This window comes from Ovis aries, chromosome 20, assembly GCF_016772045.2.
Source record: "Ovis aries strain OAR_USU_Benz2616 breed Rambouillet chromosome 20, ARS-UI_Ramb_v3.0, whole genome shotgun sequence".
Classification (NCBI taxonomy): Eukaryota; Metazoa; Chordata; class Mammalia; order Artiodactyla; family Bovidae; genus Ovis; species Ovis aries.
Genome location: NC_056073.1, coordinates 18,248,410 through 18,271,024, shown reverse-complemented (window position 1 = coordinate 18,271,024; position 22,615 = coordinate 18,248,410). Strand labels below are relative to the sequence as shown.

The 22,615-nt window shown below is 41.3% G+C and overlaps 1 protein-coding gene and 1 non-coding gene across 6 annotated transcripts in view; both read left to right on the top strand.

The window, feature by feature from the left end:
* The window catches only part of SUPT3H (SPT3 homolog, SAGA and STAGA complex component), a 401,575-nt gene that overhangs the window by 341,265 nt on the left and 37,695 nt on the right, over positions 1 to 22,615 (top strand). Inside the window, exons 12-13 of one of the 5 annotated variants that reach the window (XM_015102732.4) lie at positions 9,380 to 9,458; positions 9,984 to 10,271. The exons of the other annotated variants lie outside the window; for them this stretch is intronic. Of the exons in view, the coding sequence (XP_014958218.1) occupies positions 9,380 to 9,451 (72 nt within the window). The 3' untranslated portion in view covers positions 9,452 to 9,458; positions 9,984 to 10,271. Of the gene's footprint in view, positions 1 to 9,379; positions 9,459 to 9,983; positions 10,272 to 22,615 lie in introns of those variants that run through there. 5 annotated transcript variants of the gene reach the window in all.
* TRNAG-UCC (transfer RNA glycine (anticodon UCC)) lies at positions 6,757 to 6,829 on the top strand. Its single transcript has one exon. It is a non-coding gene; the product is annotated as a tRNA-Gly (tRNA).

Sequence of the window (22,615 nt, the reverse complement as noted above, 5' to 3'; positions counted from 1 at the left end):
ACATGAAAATTAGAAACTAATGTGAAAGGCTGGGAAAGAGGAGAAGTGAGACTTCATTGAGGTCAGGGTCTAGGAGAAAAGAGCCAGGAGGGAGGAGAGGAAGAGAGGTTCAGCAGACAGGGGAGAGATGAGCCGTGGCCACAGGCACTCAGAAGCCAGTGGGGGTGTAGGCCCGGCTGCACAAAGGATCCGCGTTCACAGTGGAGGGAGGTGTAGGCTTTGGCCCAGAATTGCAACAGCAGTCTTCTTCCTCTGTAACACTTCTAAGACCTCTAGTATGTGTCGCCCAGGTGCACTCTAAAAGGGCTGTGCCAGGTTACTCTACCACCGGCAGTTCATGAGAGTTCAGGTTTTGCTGTGTTCATGCCAGTATTATTAAGTTTTAAACGTCATTAAAAGTTTAATAATTTGATGGTCTGCCAACATTTCTAAAATGTGGCATGGCACTAAAACGAAAACCATCCCTGTTTGTAAAATATTCCTTGGAGAATCCCAGTGCTGTCTGCCTTTGGTATAGTGGGAAGAACCCTTGCCCCCAGCCATGACAAGTCCATGAGCCTCTCTCCATCCATAATGTGAGTCATAACAGGACTTTCTGAGTCCCAGAACAGTTAAGAAGAATAAAGGAGATGATAAAACTGAACATTTGTAATTGTAAGCTAGATAAATGTAAACTCAAGATAGTTGGTCTATATGTTAACTCACATGGTAAGACATAACCTTGAGTACCTACCTCATAAGATTGTGTGAGACTTAAATTAAGCTATATCACTTCTAACCCCAGTTTTTAAAATCAAAATTTGAAGTAGAGGATGGACTGAATAACCAATCCTACTTCAAATTTTGATTTTAAAAACTGGGGTTAGAGGTGATATATCTGGGGTATATGTATAGAAGTGATATAACTGGGGTTAGAAGTGAAATATCTAAGAATAGCCAGGAAAATTCTCAAAAAAAAAAAATTGGGGTTGCTGTTGTTGTGTCCCTCAGTCATGACCAACTCTTTGCGATCCCATGCCCATGGACTAGAGCCCTGCTAGGCTCCTCTGTCTATGGCATTTCCCATGCAAGAATACCAGAGTGGGTTGCCGTTTCCTTCTCCAGGGATCTTATTGACCCAAACCTCCATCTCCTGTGTTGCAGTTGGATTCTTTTACCTTTAAACCACCAGAGAAACCCCTTATAATTGGGAGAAGGAGTATTAATTAGGTAGGCCAAATATTACGACATAGCACAAAGCTTTAGTAACTCACAGTTCAATGTTGGTATATAAATAGGTTGAGAACCCTCAAATTAACAAAAATATACCCAAATAATGGATGGTGAATTTAACATACGATAAAAATAGAAAAATAATCTCCAAAATTATGTTTGTAACCAAATGAAAACAACCACCAAAAACACCTAATATATAAAGCAACAAGAAGATATATTTTCCACAGTATCTGTCTCTATCTATATGTGTTTAGGTATGCATATGCTTGTAGAGCTATTTCAAATCCTGAAAGATGATGCTGTGAAAGTGCTGCACTCAGTATGCCAGCAAATTTGGAAAACTCAGCAGTGGCCACAGGACTGGAAAAGGTCAGTTTTCATTCCAGTCCCAAAGAAAGGCAATGCCAAAGAATGCTCAAACTACCACACAATTGTACTCATCTCACATGCTAGTAAAGTAATGCTCAACATTCTCCAAGCCAGGCTCCAGCAATACGTGAACCGTGAACTTCCTGATGTTCAAGCTGGTTTTAGAAAAGGCAGAGGAACCAGAGATCAAATTGCCAACATCCACTGGATCATGGAAAAAGCAAGAAAGTTCCAGAAAAACATCTACTTCTGCTTTATTGACTATGCCAAAGCCTTTGACTGTGTGGATCACAATAAACTGTGGAAAATTCTGAGAGAGATGGGAATACAGACCACCTGACCTGCCTCTTGAGAAATCTGTATGCAGGTCAGGAAGCAACAGTTAGAACTGAACATGGAACAACAGACTGGTTCCAAATAGGAAAAGGAGTACGTCAAGGCTGTATATTGTCACCCTGCTTATTTAACTTCTATGCAGAGTACATCATGAGAAACGCTGGACTGGAAGAAACAAGCTGGAATCAAGATTGCTGGGAGAAATATCAATCACCTCAGATATGCAGATGACACCACCCTTATGGCAGAAAGTGAAGAGGAACTAAAAAACCTCTTGATGAAAGTAAAAGAGGAGAGTGAAAAAGTTGGCTTAAAGCTCAACATTCAGAAAATGAAGATCATGGCATCTGGTCCCATCACTCCATGGGAAATAGATGGCGAAACAGTGGAAACAGTGTCAGACTTCATTTGAGGGGGCTCCAAAATCACTGCAGATGATGATTGAGCCATGAAATCAAAAGACGCTTACTCCTTGGAAGAAAAGTTATGACCAACCTAGATGGTATATTCAAAAGCAGAGACATTACTTTGCCGACTAAGGTCCATCTAGTCAAGGCTATGGTTTTTCCAGTGGTCATGTATGGATGTGAGAGTTGGACTGTGAAGAAAGCTGAGCGCTGAAGAATTGATGCTTTTGAACTGTGGTGTTGGAGAAGATTCTTGAGAGTCCCTTGGACTGCAAGATCCAACCAGTCCATTCTGAAGGAGATCAGCCCTGGGATTTCTTTGGCAGGAATGATGTTGAAGCTGAAACTCCAGTACTTTGGCCAACTCATGCCAAGAGTTGACTCATTGGAAAAGACTCTGATGCTGGGAGGGATTGGGGGCAGGAGGAGAAGGGGACGACAGAGGATGAGATGGCTGGATGGCATCACTGACTCGATGGACGTGAGTCTGAGTGAACTCCGGAAGTTGGTGATGGACGGGGAGGCCTGGCGTGCCGCGATTCATGGGCTCGCAAAGAGTCGGACACAACTGAGCGACTGAACTGAACTGAACTGAACTGATGCTTGTATATAATAGGCTTCCCTGGTGGCTCAGCTGGTAAAGAAATCTGCCTGCAGTGCCAGAGACCTGGGTTTGATCCTTGGGTCAGGAAGATCCCCTGGAGAATGAAGTGGCAACCCACTCCAGTATTCTTGTCTGGAGAATTCCATGGTCAGAGGAGCCTGACAGGCTACACAGTCCATGAGGTCGGAAAGAGGCAGACACAAGTGAGCAACTAACACTGGACTGGACTGGATGCTTCTATATGGAGAGAATCATCTGGAAGGTGACTGTAGTTGTTGACGAGTTCAGTGATGAGAGGGAGGCATACTAGTTAATGTCAACGTTTGCCATAGTTTGAAGTTTTAAACCAATTGCAAGTATTACCTATTTAAAATATGTTAAAGAAAATAGAAGCTCAGAGTAAAAGCCGGGCCAGTGGGAACTTTTACAAATAAAGTATCTTGATGATTTTTTAAGGTTTTACTCAGGTATTTTAATGCACTGCTATCTAATGTATCAGGAGTTGTATAAACCTACCTTTTTGCAATGCAATTCTTTGCCCAGTCCCAGGCACAGAACTGACTTGTAGTGAAGAGTTTCTGGAGTGTGAAGGTAGCTTTCCTTGACTACCCCAGAACTCAGGGTCTAATTTAAGAAGCAGGATGGCCGAGTTGGCAGTCCTCTTAAATACTTTCCCCATAGTACCAAGGTGAAATATCAAACTTTTGGCAGCCAAGTGAGTTCCATGAATTCATGTGTGCCATTTCTTTACCGTCTAGAATTGAGATCCACTGCCCCGTGCTTAGTTTTAAATTATCTTTCTGAAATTCTTGCTACATTTCTGCACTGGTTGAAATGAAGCCCTTTGAACACATGGGGAGTTGTTTAAATGTCTTGCTTTGGGAAGTCACTGCTGAACGCATTATGGCAAAGTTTTGTTTCTTGCTGCTCTTTCCAAGTCTCTTCTTTTTGGTCCTTCCTCACTGCCCACAGTCAGAGCCACTATGTCAGAGTTTATCTTCAAAAAAGTTAGAAACTAAGCAATTTTTCTCTTTTTTTAAAACTTAACATTGGAGAAAGCACAGTAAACATATGTTACCAGTAATTGTATCAAATTGGGGATTTTGCTGATGAAGTCAGCATCTCAGAAAATGGAGACAGCCATATCTTGTATATGATCACCTTGAAAAATACCACCTCCCCCCAAAATAATGCCTGTTACAACCAAATATAAATCAGAATGTAATGATGTAACTGCTGACCTTTACCAGCTGTGATTGTTCATAGTAGTTGGGTCTGTAATAACTGATGGAATGATAGTGGTTTATGGATGATAAGAGAATCACAGTAAGCCATTGCCTGCTCTCAAGGTTGGCAACAGTACTCATTATCTACTGTGTCATATCTGTGATGTCTGTAACAATCCCAGAACTCAGTGTCTTAAAACAACAGTTATCATTTGATGTCACATAATTACTATGGGCCCGGAATTTGGGAGCAGTAGGGTTGAGCCTGGCTTTTGTGATTTCCCATGAGATTATAGTCAGCTGTCAGCCGGGTGCTGACTGAAGTCAGATGGTTCCTTCTAAGGTGGCTCACTTATTATATGGCTGTCACGGTTAGTGCTGGCCATTGCCTGGAGATCTCAGTTCTCTGTGAGATTACGTGTCCTCATTGCATGGCAACTGGCTTATTCCAGAGCTGGAAACCCAAGAGAGCATGGAGAAAATCACAAGGGCCTTCTGCACCCTACCTAAGGGTCATGCTGATAGCTTTACCAATCCTGATTCAGTGTGGGAGGAGCCATGCAAGGGCAGGAATACCAAGGGGCAAGAATTACCAGGGACTGTCTTGGAAGCTGGCTGCACAGCAACCTATGCAGGATACAGTCTTTGGGAAAAGAGCAATTTGGACTCAGTTAAAAAACAAACAACAACAAACACACGACACCAAGTCAGAAACTTCATCTCATCTCCAAAAGTATCAACACTGAAGATTAGGGCACGTTGCTTCCAATAGCTGGTGATATTAAAGGAGGGCATTTCTATAGCCAAGAATTGCTGAACAAGTTCCGTTTCCCCTCCACTAAATCTTAAGTGAACATTTTCATCACAGTGGATTTCTGTATGATGACTAATGAACTGTAGGGTAATCCAGCCATTGTTTTTAAAAATCCGTTTTGACAAATAAAGCTGATATGCTGCTGAAAGAGTTAGGACCTGTGTGTGTCTCCTCCACAGAGAGGAGGTTTCTGTTCTCCACGTCCAGCCCAAAGCCCAAACCACGTCATCGGCCTAGCCTTCAGTTTCTCCTCTGTAGTAGGACCTTGGGTTGAGTCAACACAACTGGGATTTGGAATCTTGACTCCAGAAAGTCTGTGCTTTTTCAACCTCAGGCTCAGCCATTCTCTGATTTTAAAACTAGTAACATGTCAAGTTCTACTTTCAAAGGCACGTTTAGCAGTAAATGAGAGAATGTGCATAAGAGGCTTTGGCACAGTGACCTAACGAGAATCAGGGTGCAATTAATGGGGTGGTAATCAGAGTCATCCTAATCGTGCTGTCGTTTCCACTGTCATACATCTGACCTTGACCTGTCCAGCTGTACTCCATGCTGACTTTGAGGTATGCTGAGTCTTCTAACCTGTTTTTTAAAAAGCAGAAGACAACTTGTTCTGACTTTTCTACCCTAGAGAAATGTTATACATGTAAGTGAAAGAATGCATGAAAATTACTTAGAGAAAAGGAGAGAAGTACTTTTAAAAGGCCATTAGAATAAAATCTAGAAGAGGCTTGATGGCTTCAGTTAACAAGCTCTTTTGTGAATCTCAGAGGCCTCATATTTAGTTAGAGTTTAAGGCTTTTTGTTGTTGTCTAGTCGCTCAGTCATGTCTAACTCTTTGTGACCCCATGGATTGCAGCATGCCAGGCTCCCCTGTCCTTCACTATCTCCTGGAGTTTGCTCAGACTCCTGTCCATTGAGTCAGTGATGCCATGCTACCATCTCATCCTCTGTCGCCCCCTTTTCCTTTCTAAGGCTAGATGATCTTAAAGATCCCTTTCATCCATCATCTTAGTAATTTTGTATTTGATCTCAGAGCCACTCTATGGAATAAGAGCTCTCTTTGGGCAGTTTACTTCCATGACTCAGCTTCCTCATGTAGAAAATGTGACTAGTAATAGTACCTTCTCATGGACTTGTTAGGGATTAAATGAGTTAAAATATGTGAAAGCCCTTACAGCATTGCCTGGAATGCAGTCAGAACTCCATAAGTCTTAGCAATGGTGATGACAGTGTTTATGATGATGATGATTTTGCCGATGAGGAAGCTGTGATTCATCAAAGGTCATCATTTTTTTTTCTGAGATCACACAGTAGGAGAGCTGAAGCTTGAATTCAGGTCTTCTACTAAACCGCATTGTTTGTGCGTATATCTTTCAAACATTGTCTATTTTTTAAATGTAGAGTTGATTCTCACAGCATCTAAACAGTGCTGCCAAGACTGTCTTACAGAAAAAAGTGAGGAATGGGAAAGATGGGGTGGTATTTGCCCCTAGGATTTTGAGTCTGTGGGACATATGGCAACACCTCCTTCAAACCTAGGTCCCACCAGGGCGTCACCACCTAGGAGGGTGGAAGAGAATCCTACTTAATTCCCAGGAACTCTTTGAGCTGCCTCACTTGTGCTGACACTGCCTGTGAGATAATCACTCACTTTACCCTACCTCAGTTACATCTTCTCATTTCTCACTTATTTGGATAAGAGGCATGAATTCCATTGTTTATTGTATAGGCTGTTAAAGCAGTAAGTAATGGTTTGGTTTTAAAATAGATTCTTTGGGGACTTCCCTGGTGGTCCAGTGGTTAAGACTCAGTGCTTCCAATGCAGGGGCCGCAGGTTCGATCCCTGGTCAGGGAACTAAGATTCCACATGCCGCACAGTGCAAAGATTACAGTAGAGTCTTTGTTCTCTAGTCTTTTCCACTAAGTGTTGTTCTGCTTTGGGTGAATGCTCGAAAAGCAAGATCTCATTGTCTTCTATGCAGTTAATGCGTTAGGAATACACCACACTCCCAGCCAGTGCCAGCATCATCTTGAAGTGAAGTGAAGTGAAGTCGCTCAGTCGTGTCCAACTCTTTGCGACCCCTTAGACTGTAGCCCACCAGGCTCCTCCGTCCATGGGGTTCTCCAGGCAAGAATACTGGAGTGGGTTGCCTTTTCCTTCTCCAGGGGATCTTCCCAACCCAGGAATCGAACCCACGTCTCCCGCATTGCAGGCAGACGCTTTAACCTCTGAGCCACCAGGGAAGCCCCAGCGTGATCTTAGCCATGTTAAAAAGACAGGGGAAACTAGAAGCGATTTGACTAGTTTTATTATTCTTCCTGTTTTGTTTTCAAATATAACCAAGGCGTTATTTCTCAAAGGTTGTGTCTTTGAAAACAAAATGTCCTTGAGTAGCTCTCCAATTTTAAACAATGCTGTCTTTACTCAAAATATTTTTGAAATTACTCTCTGGTAATTATCTTCAGAGCTTGCAACACATTCTTTTGAAAAGACTGGTGATGAATCAAGTTACTTCACAAATACACCATACAGTTGTAGACATAAATATAAAAAGAAAAAGTATGGAATGGATTGTTTTGTGGCCCAGTTCAGTAGCTGAATCTAAGTTGATGCAGAAAATTAAAAACTTGTTAAAAATTTTTAAATATCAACTGGTACTAATAGGTTATTACCATTTCTGGACGTCATTGCCATATTTCCATTGTATCCACATCATTAAGAGTATTTATCTTCACATACTCTCGTTTACCTAGTGGAAAGTTAAATAAAATGTTCTATAATAACTTTTTTAACAAAATAATGCTCACTTATTATATTGTTCAATTTTATATTTTATATTATTTTTAAATGTTATAAAAATGTATTATTTTATTGCCCTATAAAACACACAGGCTTATTAACCTGGTTTTCTTGGCCTGTTTATGAGAATGTTTTATCAAAATGGATATTTTAAATGTTATAAAGATATAATACTATGCTAAATTAGACTATAAATGATTAATTTGGAAAACAAATACTTTTTATTATTTTTCTAGAATGTCTTTATGTGTTATAATAGGCGACTATTAGGAAGTAAGATTCCTTCCAATGTACACCTATGCTATCTTTGGGCACACAGGCCTCTCCTGCAGATGAATAATTGAGTCACCATTTGTCTCAATTTAAATGTTGGTTTTTGTGTGTATACTTTTGTATTTGTTGTTGTTTCGCTAAGTTGTATCTGTTTGCTGTACCCTATGGACTGTAGCATGCCCCGCTCCCCTGTCCTTCAGTATCTCCCAGAGTTTGCTCAAATTCATGTCCATTGATTCGGTGATGCTGTCTAACCATCTCATCCTCTGTCACCCCCTTCTCCTCCTGCCCTCAATCTTTCCCAGCATCAGAGTCTTTTCTGGTGAAGTGGCTCTTTGCATCAGATGGCCAAAGTATTAGAGCTTCAGCATCAATCCTTCAATGAATATTCAGGGTTGATTTCCTTTAGGATTGACTGGTTTGATCTCCTTGCTGTCCAAGAGACTCTCAAGAGTCTTTTCCAGCACCACAATTTGAAAGCATCAGTTCTTTGGTGCTTAGCCTTCCTTATGGTCCAACTCTCATATCTATATGTGACTACTGGAAAACCATACATATTTTGTGTTTGTTCAGAAGACTTCTCTGTAGAAGTCTGTATGAGTAAATTGATATGGACTACTGTAGGGTATATTGAGTTAGCTGCTCAGTTGTGTCTGACCCTTTGCAATGCCATGGACTGTAGGCCGCCAGGCTCCTCAGTCCATGGAATTATCCAAGCAAGAATGCTGAAGTAGGTTGCCATTCCCTTCTCAGGGTATCTTCCCAACCCCAGGATCAAACCCAGGTCTACTTCACTGCAGGCAGATTCGTTACCATCTGAGCCACCAGGGAATTTGTAATGTAAGAGGAAAGAGAAAAGTACAAAGTCCAAAAAAAATGGGGCTAAATTCTTGAAGTAGACTTCAGTAGGAGAAAAGAAATTAGATTTTTGGCTGCTAACAGTTGGCTCAAGGGGTGTTGATTTACTGAAGCTGTGTCATGTGGCGAAAAGAGCAGGAGTCAAGAGGCTTGGGCTTAAACTCTTTGGCTGTGCCACTAATCTCCCTGAAGGATCTCAGACAAATCACTTGACCTCTGTGAGCTTCTGTTCCCTCATCTGTATGAGCATTTTGATGACATAGTTGCTAAAACCTCCTCCAGCTCTAACATTCCATCATTCTAGTTCTGAATGAACTGATTCAGATCTTCTTCTCCCTCTGTGTTAACTGCATGCAGACTTCTTAAACATCCACAGATGTTTAACTTCCAGGCTCTGTATTAGTCAGCTCAGACTGCCGTTACAGAATACCGTAGACGGAGTGGCTTAAATAACAGATGTCTCTTTTCTGACAGTTCTGGAGTCCCAGATCCAAGTGCTGGCCAGCTTGGCCCCTGGTGAGAGCTCTCTGTCTGGCTTGCATGTAGCTACTCGGTGGGTATAACCTCACATGGTCTTTCCCACTCCCCTCCTCTTATAAAACCACACATCCTAGGGGTTAGGACCCCACCCTTATGACCTCATTTAACCTTAATTACTTCCTAAAAGTTCTGCCTCCAAAACCAGTCACATTGGGCAATAGGGCTTCAACATAGGATTTCTGAGAGGGAAACACAATTTAATCCATAGCAGTTCCTCTGGATATTTTACTCTAGAACCTCTCTTCATTTCAAGTGGTCTGAACTCACTATCCTCCTTTTTAGGTTATAAAGAAAACAATGTTAAATTTCACAAGCTTCCAAAATTAGAGAAATAATAAATGTACCCTCAACAAATGTGTAAAAGAAATAGAAGTGGAAATGACTTCTTGATGAACCGTTCCCCCAGTATTTTATTATGGAAACTGTAGCATAAAACACACAGGCGTATAGACAAGTTGATAGGATTTTATGGTGAGCACCCATATACCCACCACCTATATCCACAATTAATATTTTTACTCTTCTTATTTTCTTACAGATCTGTCTACTCTCTATTCATCAACCACCTCTTTTTTGTTTGAAGCTTTTCAAACTAAGTTCCAAACACCAGTACCTAAGCATTCATCTTATTTACTAATGTTTAATGTTTTTTTCTTTTAGATCATCATTTTAAATCATGCTATGTTCTGTATATGTTAAATTGAAAGAGTTATGTTGTGAGAAAAGGGGCATTGCTCCATTAGTAGAGGCTAGTTATAACATATACTTTGTGAAAGCATCATTATTTAAATCAATAAAAAGAGTTGAGAAATACGAGAATGAAAAATGTCACAATTCTTTTTTAAAAAGCAAATTTGGCAGAAGATTAGAAAAAAACAGGTTATAGGCTTTTGAGTACTTTTATATACATATATGGGAGAAGGCAATGGCACCCCACTCCAGTGTTCTTGTCTGGAGAATCCCAGGGACGGGGGAGCCTGGTGGGCTGCCGTCTGTGGGATCGCACCGAGTCGGACACGACTGAAGCGACTTAGCAGCAGCAGCAGCATATACATATATGGACTTCAAAATAATTTGCTTTCTACTTTTGCTTGAGGGTTGGGAAATGGAAAAAGATGCTTCTCTTCTCTACTCTTATCCCTAGAAATTCTTTCTCAACCAAGAGAGAGAATATTAAGTGTCTCCTAACATGTGGTTGTCACCTTGTAAAGATGGATAAATGAGGAAGTGAATGAGTGAAGATGAATGAATGACTAGCATTAGCATCTGAAAGTCCTTTCTAGAGACTCTGACTGGTGGCTGTGAGATAATGATTATCTTCTGATGGATCATGCACTGCCTTCTCTAAAGTGTGGGAGTAAAGGGTTCCAGGCAGGTTTGTAAAGGGCTTGTTCATTCATATGTGCCTGTGCTCAATAGTTTCAGTGATGTCTGACTCTTTGCAGCCCTGGTTGGACTATAGCCCACCAGGTTCCTCTGTGAATCAGATTTTTCAGGCAAGAATACTGGAGTGGGTTGCCATGCCCTCCTCCAGGGATCTTCCCCACCCAGGGATCAAACCTGCATCTCCTGTGGCTCCTGCATTGCAAGCAGATTCTTTACCCACTGAGACACCTCAAGAAGCCCTGCTCATTCATAGGCATCCATAATTGGCTTAGTTTTTGGTTTTTTGGGTTTTTTTTTTGCTTTTATTTATAGCAATAATATAACAACTATATAATACAGCTATATGTTTTATATATATATTTGTAGTTATATATCCACGGGCCTTGTTTTCTAGTCCCTGAATTGTAGATTTCTCAGAGCAGTTGCAATTTAAAGTCTGTCTGAATCTGCTGGAGTCTTAGTTGCTGTTAGTGGTTCATATCTCAGCTCTTTGTTCACCACTCAGAGCTCACCACTGTCTTAATGAGTCATCCCAGTATTTAGCAGCATCCAGGGCAATTTTTCTCCAAAGTCACTTGAAGTGAACTCCCAAGGCCTGGAAGGAATTGTTTGTACAGGAGACAGCTGGTAGAGGACTTTTTTGGAATTGCTGCACTTCTTGGGGTGTGATATGCTATTCCAGGCAGATACTCTTGGAGTGGGGGGTTGGGGGAGGCAAACCAACATATTCTCAGTGTGGAGAATTGTTTAGTTTTGATGTTTGGACAAGAGCTGACACAGCTAGAGAGGGTCTGCCTTTTTAAGCACTGTTGTTGCCATCTGCAAGGATAAGAAGTCTCCTAAAGACTCCCATCCTACTGCTGATGGATATGGGTAGTAGAAACATCGGTGAGATTTGGCCCTTTTATTCAGAGCAAATCAGAGTGACACACAGGAACCCAAATCAGCAGTGGGTCTACCATGGGGTGATATAGATAGATAGAAAGGAAGCCATCATCACAGAAGCCCAGCCGGGAAGCCAAAGAACAAGGGTCCAGGATTGCAGCGATTGGTCCGCAGTTGAGGACCTCAGACAAAAAGCAGATTAGGGATCTATGACCGGATGGCCAGGACTCTGTCCTCTTGGGAGGTGGGGCGCAGGAAGCTGTGGCTGGGGTGAAGTGCAAGAACTAAGGAGCTAAGAAAGAACTAAGGAGCTAGCTAAGAAGGGGAGACAGGCAGGAGTCAGTAGGTGTGGGAATGCCCATGGGCAGAAATGGAAGCTGAGAAGATGCCACCAGTGAAGTCCCAGTGGGATGGTGGAGCAGAGCGGGTGGCCCAGCAGCTGCCCAGGGGCTGCCCAGAGTTCATGGGGCAGAGACTGAGCAGAGAAAGTCACCTACTCATAGACGATTCCCTTGTCATCCTGCAAGACGGAAGCATCATGAAGTGTAGCCTCCTCTGGGCAGGCAGGTGGTGACATCATCCTTAAAAGGCTGAAATGGATGGTTCCATGCTTAAGAATTTTGTCTTTAAAACGTGTAATTATTGGGGGCAAGAGACACCCATTTTGAACTTGGTTTTTCAATTTTACTCTACATTTTCTTGGGGTTTAGTTCTATTTGCTTCCAGCATGATCCAAATACTTACTTCAAAGCAAACATTCTAACAAGAACTTGTTAAAAGGAAGGGAAACCAGCTCCTGTGGCTTCTTGTCCACTGGCTATGGAGGCACTCACAGAACCACGTTTGTGAGTTGAGTGTAAATGAATCCGAAACCTACAAATTAGATTTCCCTTGAAATACACATGGGTTTAAAACCTTAACGGGAAAAGAACTTGGCAAATCAAACCTGACCATATTCAGTAAAACCTCACTAATTTGCACTAATGACCAGGAGACCCATTGAGAATTACTGATATTTTGTGTGTTAGCATAGGAACAAGTACCAGAACAGGGGTGCAGGGATGAGGGAGTATGGAGGAAGAGTAGATGGGGGAACATCAAAGTACCAGAATCAAACAAACACACTTTCTGGTACAATGAAGAATGTACTTGAACAGTTACTGGAATGAAATTCAATAGCTTAATGAGGGCCTGGCCGTGGTGCGCCTGCCCGCTGCGGAGGCCTCCATATCATCCAGCCTGCCCGAGCCAGCAGCTAATGTGCACTTAGGTTAAGAGGCCTTTGCTTTCTCGAAAGTTGAGGGGTTGTGGTTTTTGCAGGACTGTGAACCGATGAGATTCCACCATGTGTCACACATGTGTGTGACACAGGCTTGCACAGGCAAGCTGAGACTATAGATCAGCATTGGGGTGGGATTGCTTATTACCTCTTAAGAAATAAAAAGTACTTGTGAGAAGAGATAGCAAGGGAAGTTAGAATTCAGACTAGCTGAATCTTCTTGTAGTGGAAGAGGTTTAATTTTTTCTGAACTGAAGATGGGCCATTTAGTAGATACTTATCTTGTGTATTTTACTAAAAATAAAAGTTGCATCTTCCTTCATAAGAAACAAGCTAAAAGGTTCTTTGAAGATTAATCATCTGTGGCCTGAATTTCAGTAATTATAGTGACTTTTAATTCATTTTATTTGAGAAATAGAATCTTCAAGTTGCTACTATTTAATAACTGTGGTTAAAGGACCACAATAATGCTTCCTTTGACTGTCCTCTCCATAATATCTAAGAATACCTAGGTGTTTGGATATTCTTTGTAACTGAGGAATTTCTCTTGACTAAACGTGTTATTCCTCTGATTCAAGAGCAGCCCCAGGTAATGATTTGTGTCTATACTGATTTTAATCACTCATTCCTACTTGCCTGACTGGGAGCTAATGTTTTACCAACTGAGGAATAATTTAGAACTTCCACTCAAGCAACCCCTGAAGGCTTCGGGGAATAATAAGTACGTGAGGCCAGAGCACTGTTTAGGACATGAGTCGAACAAATGGTTTCAAGTCTTCTCGTGCTTCCTCTGGACCATAAATGGAGTTGTCACCTCAGCTAGTGCAGAAAAAGACTGAACTTCCTGTGATTCACACTGAAACCTTCTGCTTTCGTCATTGTTAATCTTTTCTTTCTTTCTAACTGCCCAGTTCAACAATAAAACATGATTCATGCAGACTTTTTGTGCCAACTCCCCTTAAATCGGGCTTCCCTGGTAGCTCAGCTGGTAAAGAATCCACCTACAATGCAGGAGACCCTGGCTCGATTCCTGGGTCAGGAAGTCCCCTGGAGAAGGGATAGGCTACCCACTCCAGTATTCTTGGGCTTCCCTTGTGGCTCAGATGGTAAAGAATCCCCTTGCAATGTGGGAGACCTAGGTTTGATCCCTGAGTTGGGAAGATCCCCTTGAGGAGGGCATGGCAACCCACTCCAGTTTTCTTGCCTGAAGAATCCCCATGGACGGAGGAGCCTGGTGGACTACAGTCCATGGGGTAGCAAAGAGTCAGATATAACTGATCAGCTAAGCACACCACAGCACCCCTTAAATCAAGGGTGAGGAAGTGAGGACATATGAAAGGTTTATGTGTCATTAGCATCCTCAGTTGGAGAAGACAATGGCACCCCACTCCAGTACTCCTGCCTGGAAAATCCCATGGACATAGGAGCCTGGTAGGCTGCAGTCCATGGGGTCGCTGAGGGTCGGACACGACTGAGCGACTTCACTTTCACTTTTCACTTTCATGCTTTGGAGAAGGAAATGGCAACCCACTCCAGTACTCCTACCTGGAGAATCCCAGGGACGGGGGAGCCTGGTGGGCTGCCGTCTATGGGGTCGCACAGAGTTGGACACAACTGAAGTGACCTAGCAGCAGCAGCAGCAGCAGCAGCATCCTCAGTGGGAACTATACCAAACTGACAACTCTTCCCAAGCCCCCAGGTTTGCCCTCAGGACTCTCAGGTGGGTGTTCTGTTTTGCTTTAAAAGGAAAAAAGAAAGAGATCTAAGACCAAGTAGGGTTTCTAACCAAGTAAGTTTTGTTTTTAATTAATGATTTTTTCCAGTGTTTTTTTTTTTTTTTCCTTTGAGGAAAGTTTTTGAAACACTTTTTATTACTAAATAGAGTGCTGTTATCTCTGGCTGAACCTTCCTACTGCTTCTTATCAACAGTCATATCCTTTTGGAGACTCAGTTCTTTATTAGCTTGGATAGGTTTTTTAACAAGAGAATAAGCTGTGCATCATCAAGGCCTTTTGCAGAATTTTTGAAAGTAAAATTTTTGATCAAGTTATTTTATTTCTTCTTCCAATTTTAACAAATGTACAAGAAAAAGACCTTGCTCATGAGGTGTTTACAGCCCAGTTGAAAGAGACAGGGTAGAATTATATAATTTCATTATAATGTTTAATTGCTCTGATAATCTTTCATAAGACCAAATGGGAGCAACTTTGGTCCCATTTAAGAAGAAAGTTTGGTCCCATTTCAGAGAAGCCTTCACAAAGGAAGATTTCCTGAGCTGAGATTTGAAGGGTAAGAGGAGTTTAGTCAAGCAGAGGGAAGAGATGCAGGATGAACAGGAGCAAAAACAGAGATCCAAGGAGACGTGAAACAGTGCTGCATGGTCAGAAAATGACCAGCAACTTGGAAACATTAACACATGAAGCATGTGGTGGGAATGACTGGAGATGAGAAGAGGGGAGGTAGGGACTGAGGCAGGGAGAAATGCTCTTTGGGAACTTAGACTTAATCTTTGATGGGGTGCAGTTGGAGGACTTTTAAGCTGGAGAGTGACCAACAGAGTTAGAAGGAATATTGTACTCAACTTTTGGGTAGTTTTAAAACTTTACCACTTAACTTGTTCTTCAAACAAAATCTTCCATATTAACTTAATATTAAGAGCAGATCAAAGCAGAACTGCCCAGTTGAGGTTGGGGTAGAAAACTCAGAACTTCCTTGCTTGGCCTCCCCTGCACTCTTCCCCTGGCTTCTTTGTCAACTCCTGAGAGACTGTCATAGAACCTCACACTTAAATAAAAAAACAACCTTTTCAGCCTATGGACTGGAAAACTGGGACTCAGGAAGTAAGAGTATCTAAACTAATTCTTGGAAAAGCCCAGAACAGAACCAAGTCTGTTGATTCCCAAGTTAGCCATCAGTGGAAAGAGTTTGGTTTATAACATACGTTCATTGGAGAAAGACTACCTCATGCAACAGAAATTCCTCACTCCTGTTAACACAGGGGCAATATATGAGACAAAATGTCCAAGGCAGAGTCCATTTTCTGCATTTACCACATGCTAAATTAATTTTTATGCAAGTTTTTTTTTTAAAACATTTCAGATTCTTTTTTACATTTCAGATCCAGTTTATACAGTTACCTTTGCCTTTTCATGCTGAAAGAGTACCAAGTTACCCCTCAACTTGAACATGTAGGAATTAGATACAGGGAGTTTTCTGTTAAGGGCCCTTGTTACTAGAATCCCTTCCCATTAAGTCTTGATAGTGCCTGGGTTTACTGACCTTGTCTAAATAGTATATCATGGCTGAAGCCTGTCCTAATGGCAAAAGCAGTGGAGTAGGAGTCAGGAGACCTGGTTCTACTCCCAGTCCAGCCATTAACTGGCTGGATAACATTTGGATAAGTCACTCAAGCTCAACTGTACAATGAGAAGATTGAACTAAATTACCTCAAAGGCCCATTCCAGCTCCTACAGTCTGTGATTCTAATTACAATGCATGTGTTTTATCTTTGAGAGTGTTGACATTTTATAGACTGCCATGAGCTCTCATTTTTGGTGGTCCTAAAGACTCAAAATAGTTGGGTACAGGAAGAAACTGCTTGTGAATCTCTCGAAAGAGAAGTGGGCATTTTTACTCATCTAGGCAAAGGATATATGCTAATGAAATGGGTTAAATTATTTGCAGCTATATTCCCAATTTGGGAATTGGAATGGCTTCACTGATATTCTGGTAATATATTCCCCATGACCTTATTAATGGACAGCTCAGCCTTGGACAGCCCACCTAGCAGATAGGAGGATGTTTATGAAGAGCTCTGCTTATCTCTGTGAAAATCATGATATAGAAACTCTTTCCAGGCTCAGATTTGTAGAAGTCTTTCAGAGTCCTTCTCTGAACTCCCCTTCTGTATCTGATCCCCCAGTCTCATTTTCCTACATAAGCCCTTCCTCAGCTTGCTATTTAAAGCCCTTCACATCAAGCCTTACTACTTTAAGGAAAAGTGTGATATAACAAACAATGACATTATTATATTGTAAGGACAAGAAATAGGGGGTGAGTTATAAAGCAGAACATTTTTATTTACACAGCAGTGTTTTAATAACCAGTAAAATTTTGGAAGAGAACTAGAAAAATAGTTAAAAGATAAATGGACTTATGTTTCAATGTTATGATTTTTCACATACACTAAAGTTCATTTTTACTTAAAAAAAAAAAAAAATCCCTGAATTTCGGACAGAACCCTGGGAGAGTTGTTGGCATCCTTTGGTCAACACATTTGTCAGGGTATTTTTTTCAATGTCCTTCTATGGTTCTATTAAGCAATAACCTCATTAGCAACACATTCTGAGTGGTATAGTGTGATAGCTTTACTACAAAGGGGTTCTGTATTTCAGTTGCCAGGATATAACACTCTTATGACAGGGGAGAAAAAGAAAACTTGCTGTGAAGGGGAAGCTTAGACATTATTTACTCTAAATATTGGAGCTTTCCATCTGAAAGTTTACAGAGGCTGAAGAATTGTTGAATTTGGAGATTTTGAAATAAAAATCTCCAGCAAACTCTAAAAATGTTTCTCCCTGAAAACAGGTCTATTCCCTCCTGTGAGCATTTGCCTTACGGAGTCTGGGATTAGCCTATAAGTTATTTTCATCACAAATACCTTTCACTGAGACACAGTATCACGCTTTTCTAGAGTGACACAAATAAAACATTCTGATTCAGGGCTAGGCCACTGGAGAACAGACTGTCAGTTGTGTTGAGTTACACACAACTCAAAAAAAGGTGGACTTTTTTCTAATTTTTTTTAACCTCGTTCTATCAAGTCTATTTTTTTTAGGCCACTTCAGGTTAGAGCAATGCAGGCCTAATCCAAATTAACCCTGGCTATATTCCAAAAGTGCTGGAAACTAGCAAATTTAAATCATTTTCAACTGCAGATTCTATTTTTTCTTCTTTTACCTTTGGTTTTATGTCATCATATATGACCTAAAACTAGGGGAAAACATGTTACTGATTTTACCTCTTTTGGGGCCCTTGACTTTGTCTACATAGGCAGAATATGTTACAACCAATGTCACTGTTGAGTTCAGTTCAGTTCAGTCGCTCAGTCGTGTCCGACTATTTGTGACCCCATGAATTGCAGCACGCCAGGCCTCCCTGTCCATCACCAACTCCCGGAGTTCACTCAGACTCATGTCCATCGAGTCCATGATGCCATCCAGCCATCTCATCCTCAGTCTTCCCCTTCTGCTCCTGCCCCCAATCCCTCCCAGCATCAGGGTCTTTTCCAATGAGTCAACTCTTCGCATGAGGTGGCCAAAGTACTGGAGCTTCAGCTTTAGCATCATTCCTTCCAAAGAAATCCCAGGGCTGATCTCCTTCAGAATGGACTGGTTGGATCTTCTTGCAGTCCAAGGGACTCTCAAGAGTCTTCTCCAACACCACAGTTTAAATGCGTCAATTCTTTGGTGCTCAGCTTTCTTCATAGTCCAACTCTCACATCCATACATGACCACTGGAAAAACCATAGCCTTGACTAGACGGACCTTAGTCGGCAAAGTAATGTCTCTGCTTTTGAATATACCATCTAGGTTGGTCATAACTTTTCTTCCAAGGAGTAAGCGTCTTTTAATTTCATGGCTGCAGTCCCCATCTGCAGTGGTTTTGGAGCCCAAAAAAATAAAGTCTGACACTGTTTCTACTGTTTCCCCATCTATTTCCCATGAAGTGATGGGACCAGATGCCATGATCTTCATTTTCTGAATGTTGAGCTTTAAGCCAACTTTTTCGCTCTCTTTCACTTTCATCAAGAGGCTCTTTAGCTCCTCTTCACTTTCTGCCATAAAGGTGGTGTCCTCTGCATATCTGAGGTTATTGATATTTCTCCCGGCAATCTTGATTCCAGCTTCTGTTTCTTCCAGTCCAGTGTTTCTCATGATGTACTCTGCATAGAAGTTAAATAAGCAGGGTGACAATATACAGACTTGACGTACTCCTTTTCCTATTTGGAACCAGTCTGTTGTTCCATGTCCAGTTCTAACTGTTGCTTCCTGGCCTGCATACAGATTTCTCAAGAGGCAGGTTAGGTGGTCTGGTATTCCCATCTCTTTTAGAATTTTCCAGAGTTTATTGTGATCCACACAAAGGCTTTGGCATAGTCAATAAAGCAAAAATAGATGTTTTTCTGGAACTCTCTTGCTTTTTCTATGATCCAGCGGATGTTGGCAATTTGATCTCTGGTTTCTCTGCCTTTTCTAAAACCAGCTTGAACATCAGGGAGTTCACGGTTCACATATTGCTGAAGCCTGGCTTGGAGAATGTTGAGCATTACTTTACTAGCGTGTGAGATGAGTGCAATTGTGTGGTAGTTTGAGCATTTTTTGGCATTGCCTTTCTTTGGGACTGGAATGAAAACTGACCTTTTCCAGTCCTGTGGCCACTGCTGAGTTTTCCAGATTTGCTGGCATATTGAGTGCAGCACTTTCACAGCATCATCTTTCAGGATTTGAAATAGCTCAACTGGAAATCCATCACCTCCACTAGCTTTGTTTGTAGTGATGCTTTCTAAGGCCCACTTGACTTCACATTCCAAGATGTCTGGTTCTAGATGAATGATCACACCATCGTGATTATCCGGGTCGAAGAGATGGGAATACCAGACCACCTAACCTGCCTCTTGAGAAATCTGTATGCAGGCCAGGAAGCAACAGTTAGAACTGGACATGGAACAACAGACTAGTTCCAGATAGGAAAAGGAGTACGTCAAGGCTGTATATTGTCACCCTGCTTATTTAACTTCTATGCAGAGTACATCATGAGAAACGCTGGACTGGAAGAAACACAAGCTGGAATCAAGATTGCCAGGAGAAATATCAATCACCTCAGATATGCAGATGACACCACCCTTATGGCAGAAAGTGAAGAGGAACTAAAAGCCTCTTGATGAAAGTAAAAGAGGAGAGTGAAAAAGTTGGCTTAAAGCTCAACATTCAGAAAACGAAGATCATGGTATCCGGTCCCATCACTCCATGGGAAATAGATGGGGAAACACTGGAAACAGTGTCAGACTTCATTTGGGGGGGCTCCAAAATCACTGCAGATGGTGATTGCAGCCATGAAATCAAAAGACGCTTACTCCTTGGAAGAAAAGTTATGACCAACCTAGATAGTATATTCAAAAGCAGAGACACTACTTTGCCGACTAAGGTCCGTCTAGTCAAGACTATGGTTTTCCAGTGGTCATGTATGGATGTGAGAGTTGGACTATGAAGAAAGCTGAGCGCTGAGGAATTGATGTGTTTGAACTGTGATGTTGGAGAAGACTCTTGAGAGTCCCTTGGACTGCAAGAAGATCCAACCAGTCCATTCTAAAGGAGATCAGCCCTGGGATTTCTTTGGAAGGAATGATGCTAAAGCTGAAACTCCAGTACTTTGGCCACCTCATGCGAAGAGCTGACTCACTGGAAAAGACTTTGATGCTGGGAGGGGTTGGGGGCAGGAGCAGAAGGGGAAGACTGAGGATGAGATGGCTGGATGGCATCACTGATTCGATGGACGTGAGTCTGAGTGAACTCCGGGAGTTGGTGATGGACAGGGAGGCCTGGCGTGCTGCGATTCATGGGGTCGCAAAGAGTTGGACGTGACTGAGTGACTGAACTGAACTGAACTGAACTATCAAGGAATTCTAACTATAATGCTTTTTGTCCTGTACAGAAGTGGCTTCATGCGTAAAGGTGTTTTTATACATCAAAGGTCCTAGGTAGGAAAAATGGACTAAAGAAAACTGACCTGTGGAATACAGTAAAAAACTTGGAAACAAAATCTGTTCAGAATGCCACATAATAATAGCTATAGCATTGTGATGGTAGAAACTGGATGACCTATTTATCTGAATAAATCAACAGGCACATTAAAAAAAAAAAAAGGCAGTTAACATTGAACTGAACATGGACTTTAAAAACATGGACATCAACCCAACTGACCTGGATATTTTTTTCATCTAGGACAGAGTAAACCAGTAAATGCAAAAGATTGCTTATTAGGCAATCCCTTCCCTTCCAGCAAGGCTGTTCCCCCAAACGGAACCTTCCTTTCCTTCAGCAAACCCATCTGTGTTCAGAGAATATGTTTTTCTTCCTGCTTGTGTCCTCTTACTCAGCTCAAACGTGCATGTGCCTAAGGTACTTTATGTTTGATACTGATATTATAAGTGATGTCTTTTCTATTGTATTTTCAGAATATCTATTTTTAAAAGATTAAAAAGGTAAATAGTGTGAAAGAAGCAAAACAGACAAGAAAAATGAAAAAGATCATTTGCCAATCAATATCCCATTGAGAACCTGAATATTTAAGAAAGGGATATATTTGTTTCAGCCTGAAAAGACTGCTTACTGTTCAGCCTAAATGTTTTGGGATAGTTTATGATATAGAAAATTGAAATGTTTCGGGTTAGTTTATGATATAGAAAATGGATTGAATTGAAATGTATATCTTTCTCCTATATAATAACATACCTAATTCTATACTCATAAATGCTATAGTCTCCAAGATTTCTTTATTACAGATTTTATTCTCATTTATGAGTTCCATGTTAAACTGTTAAATCAACAGAATCATCACCTTAGCCTTGAATTAGCATAGCACATCATTAGGGAAAGCAGTGCTATGCATTTAATTGCTGTTTTTAAAAGTTATGTCATGTTGTCATGCCCTGCATTTGTGTTCATATGTTACTGTGTTTAATTTACAAGGAGTTTGTTTAATTTACAACAAGCTTCTGGGCTGCTTCCTGTTGTTCACTAGCTCCCTCCAAGCACAGCTATTTGGTAATAACTGTGGCTGTTGCTCAATGAATATTTGAAATACAGTGAAACTAAAGTGATATAGGATAAGAGAACACATGTTAGGGAATTGGCAAAATAGAAATACCAGGGCAGCATGAAATGTCAAACCACATTTTAGGGCACTTTTACTCTATTTCCATAAATGCATGCGGGAATTATGTTGCGAATACTTGAAACTGTTTGTTTTCATTTTTGGCCTGATTTTCTAGCATTGAAGAAACCATGTCTAATGATCTTGAGTGTTCCTAAAGAAAAAGAAATTATATTTTACATAATGGTTTGCATGTGTGAGCTCCCTCCGGCAGCAGCACTATAATTAGGGTGTCGTCTCTGTGAGGAGAGACTCCCTGTCTTAAAGATGCAATGGCCACATCTGACTGCTGGAGCTGAGCACAGAACATCATGATTTTGTTAAAAGATAAACACCAGCTCTTTCACTTATTCATTCCTTCTCCTTCCTGGTGCTTTGGCCCAAGCCGAAGAAGCCAAGGACAGCTGAGTGCAAACCATTTTCTTCCTTCCTCATTCAGCAAACCATGGAGAAAGATCTTGGCTTCTTGACATGAATAACTTTGCTTCAAGTCGACTTGGAACTATTTGGGCAGCTTTTCAAAAACGAAAAAGGTACAATAAAAGAGGACTGAACTTCCTGTTTTACTCTTAAAGTAGCAGATTCAGCAAAGTCTGAATCTCTTCTGGGAATGACCATATTCCTCCCCAGGGACCCACGAACTGTAGGATATTATTTCCTCACACAACTTTCACTGACGTTATTAA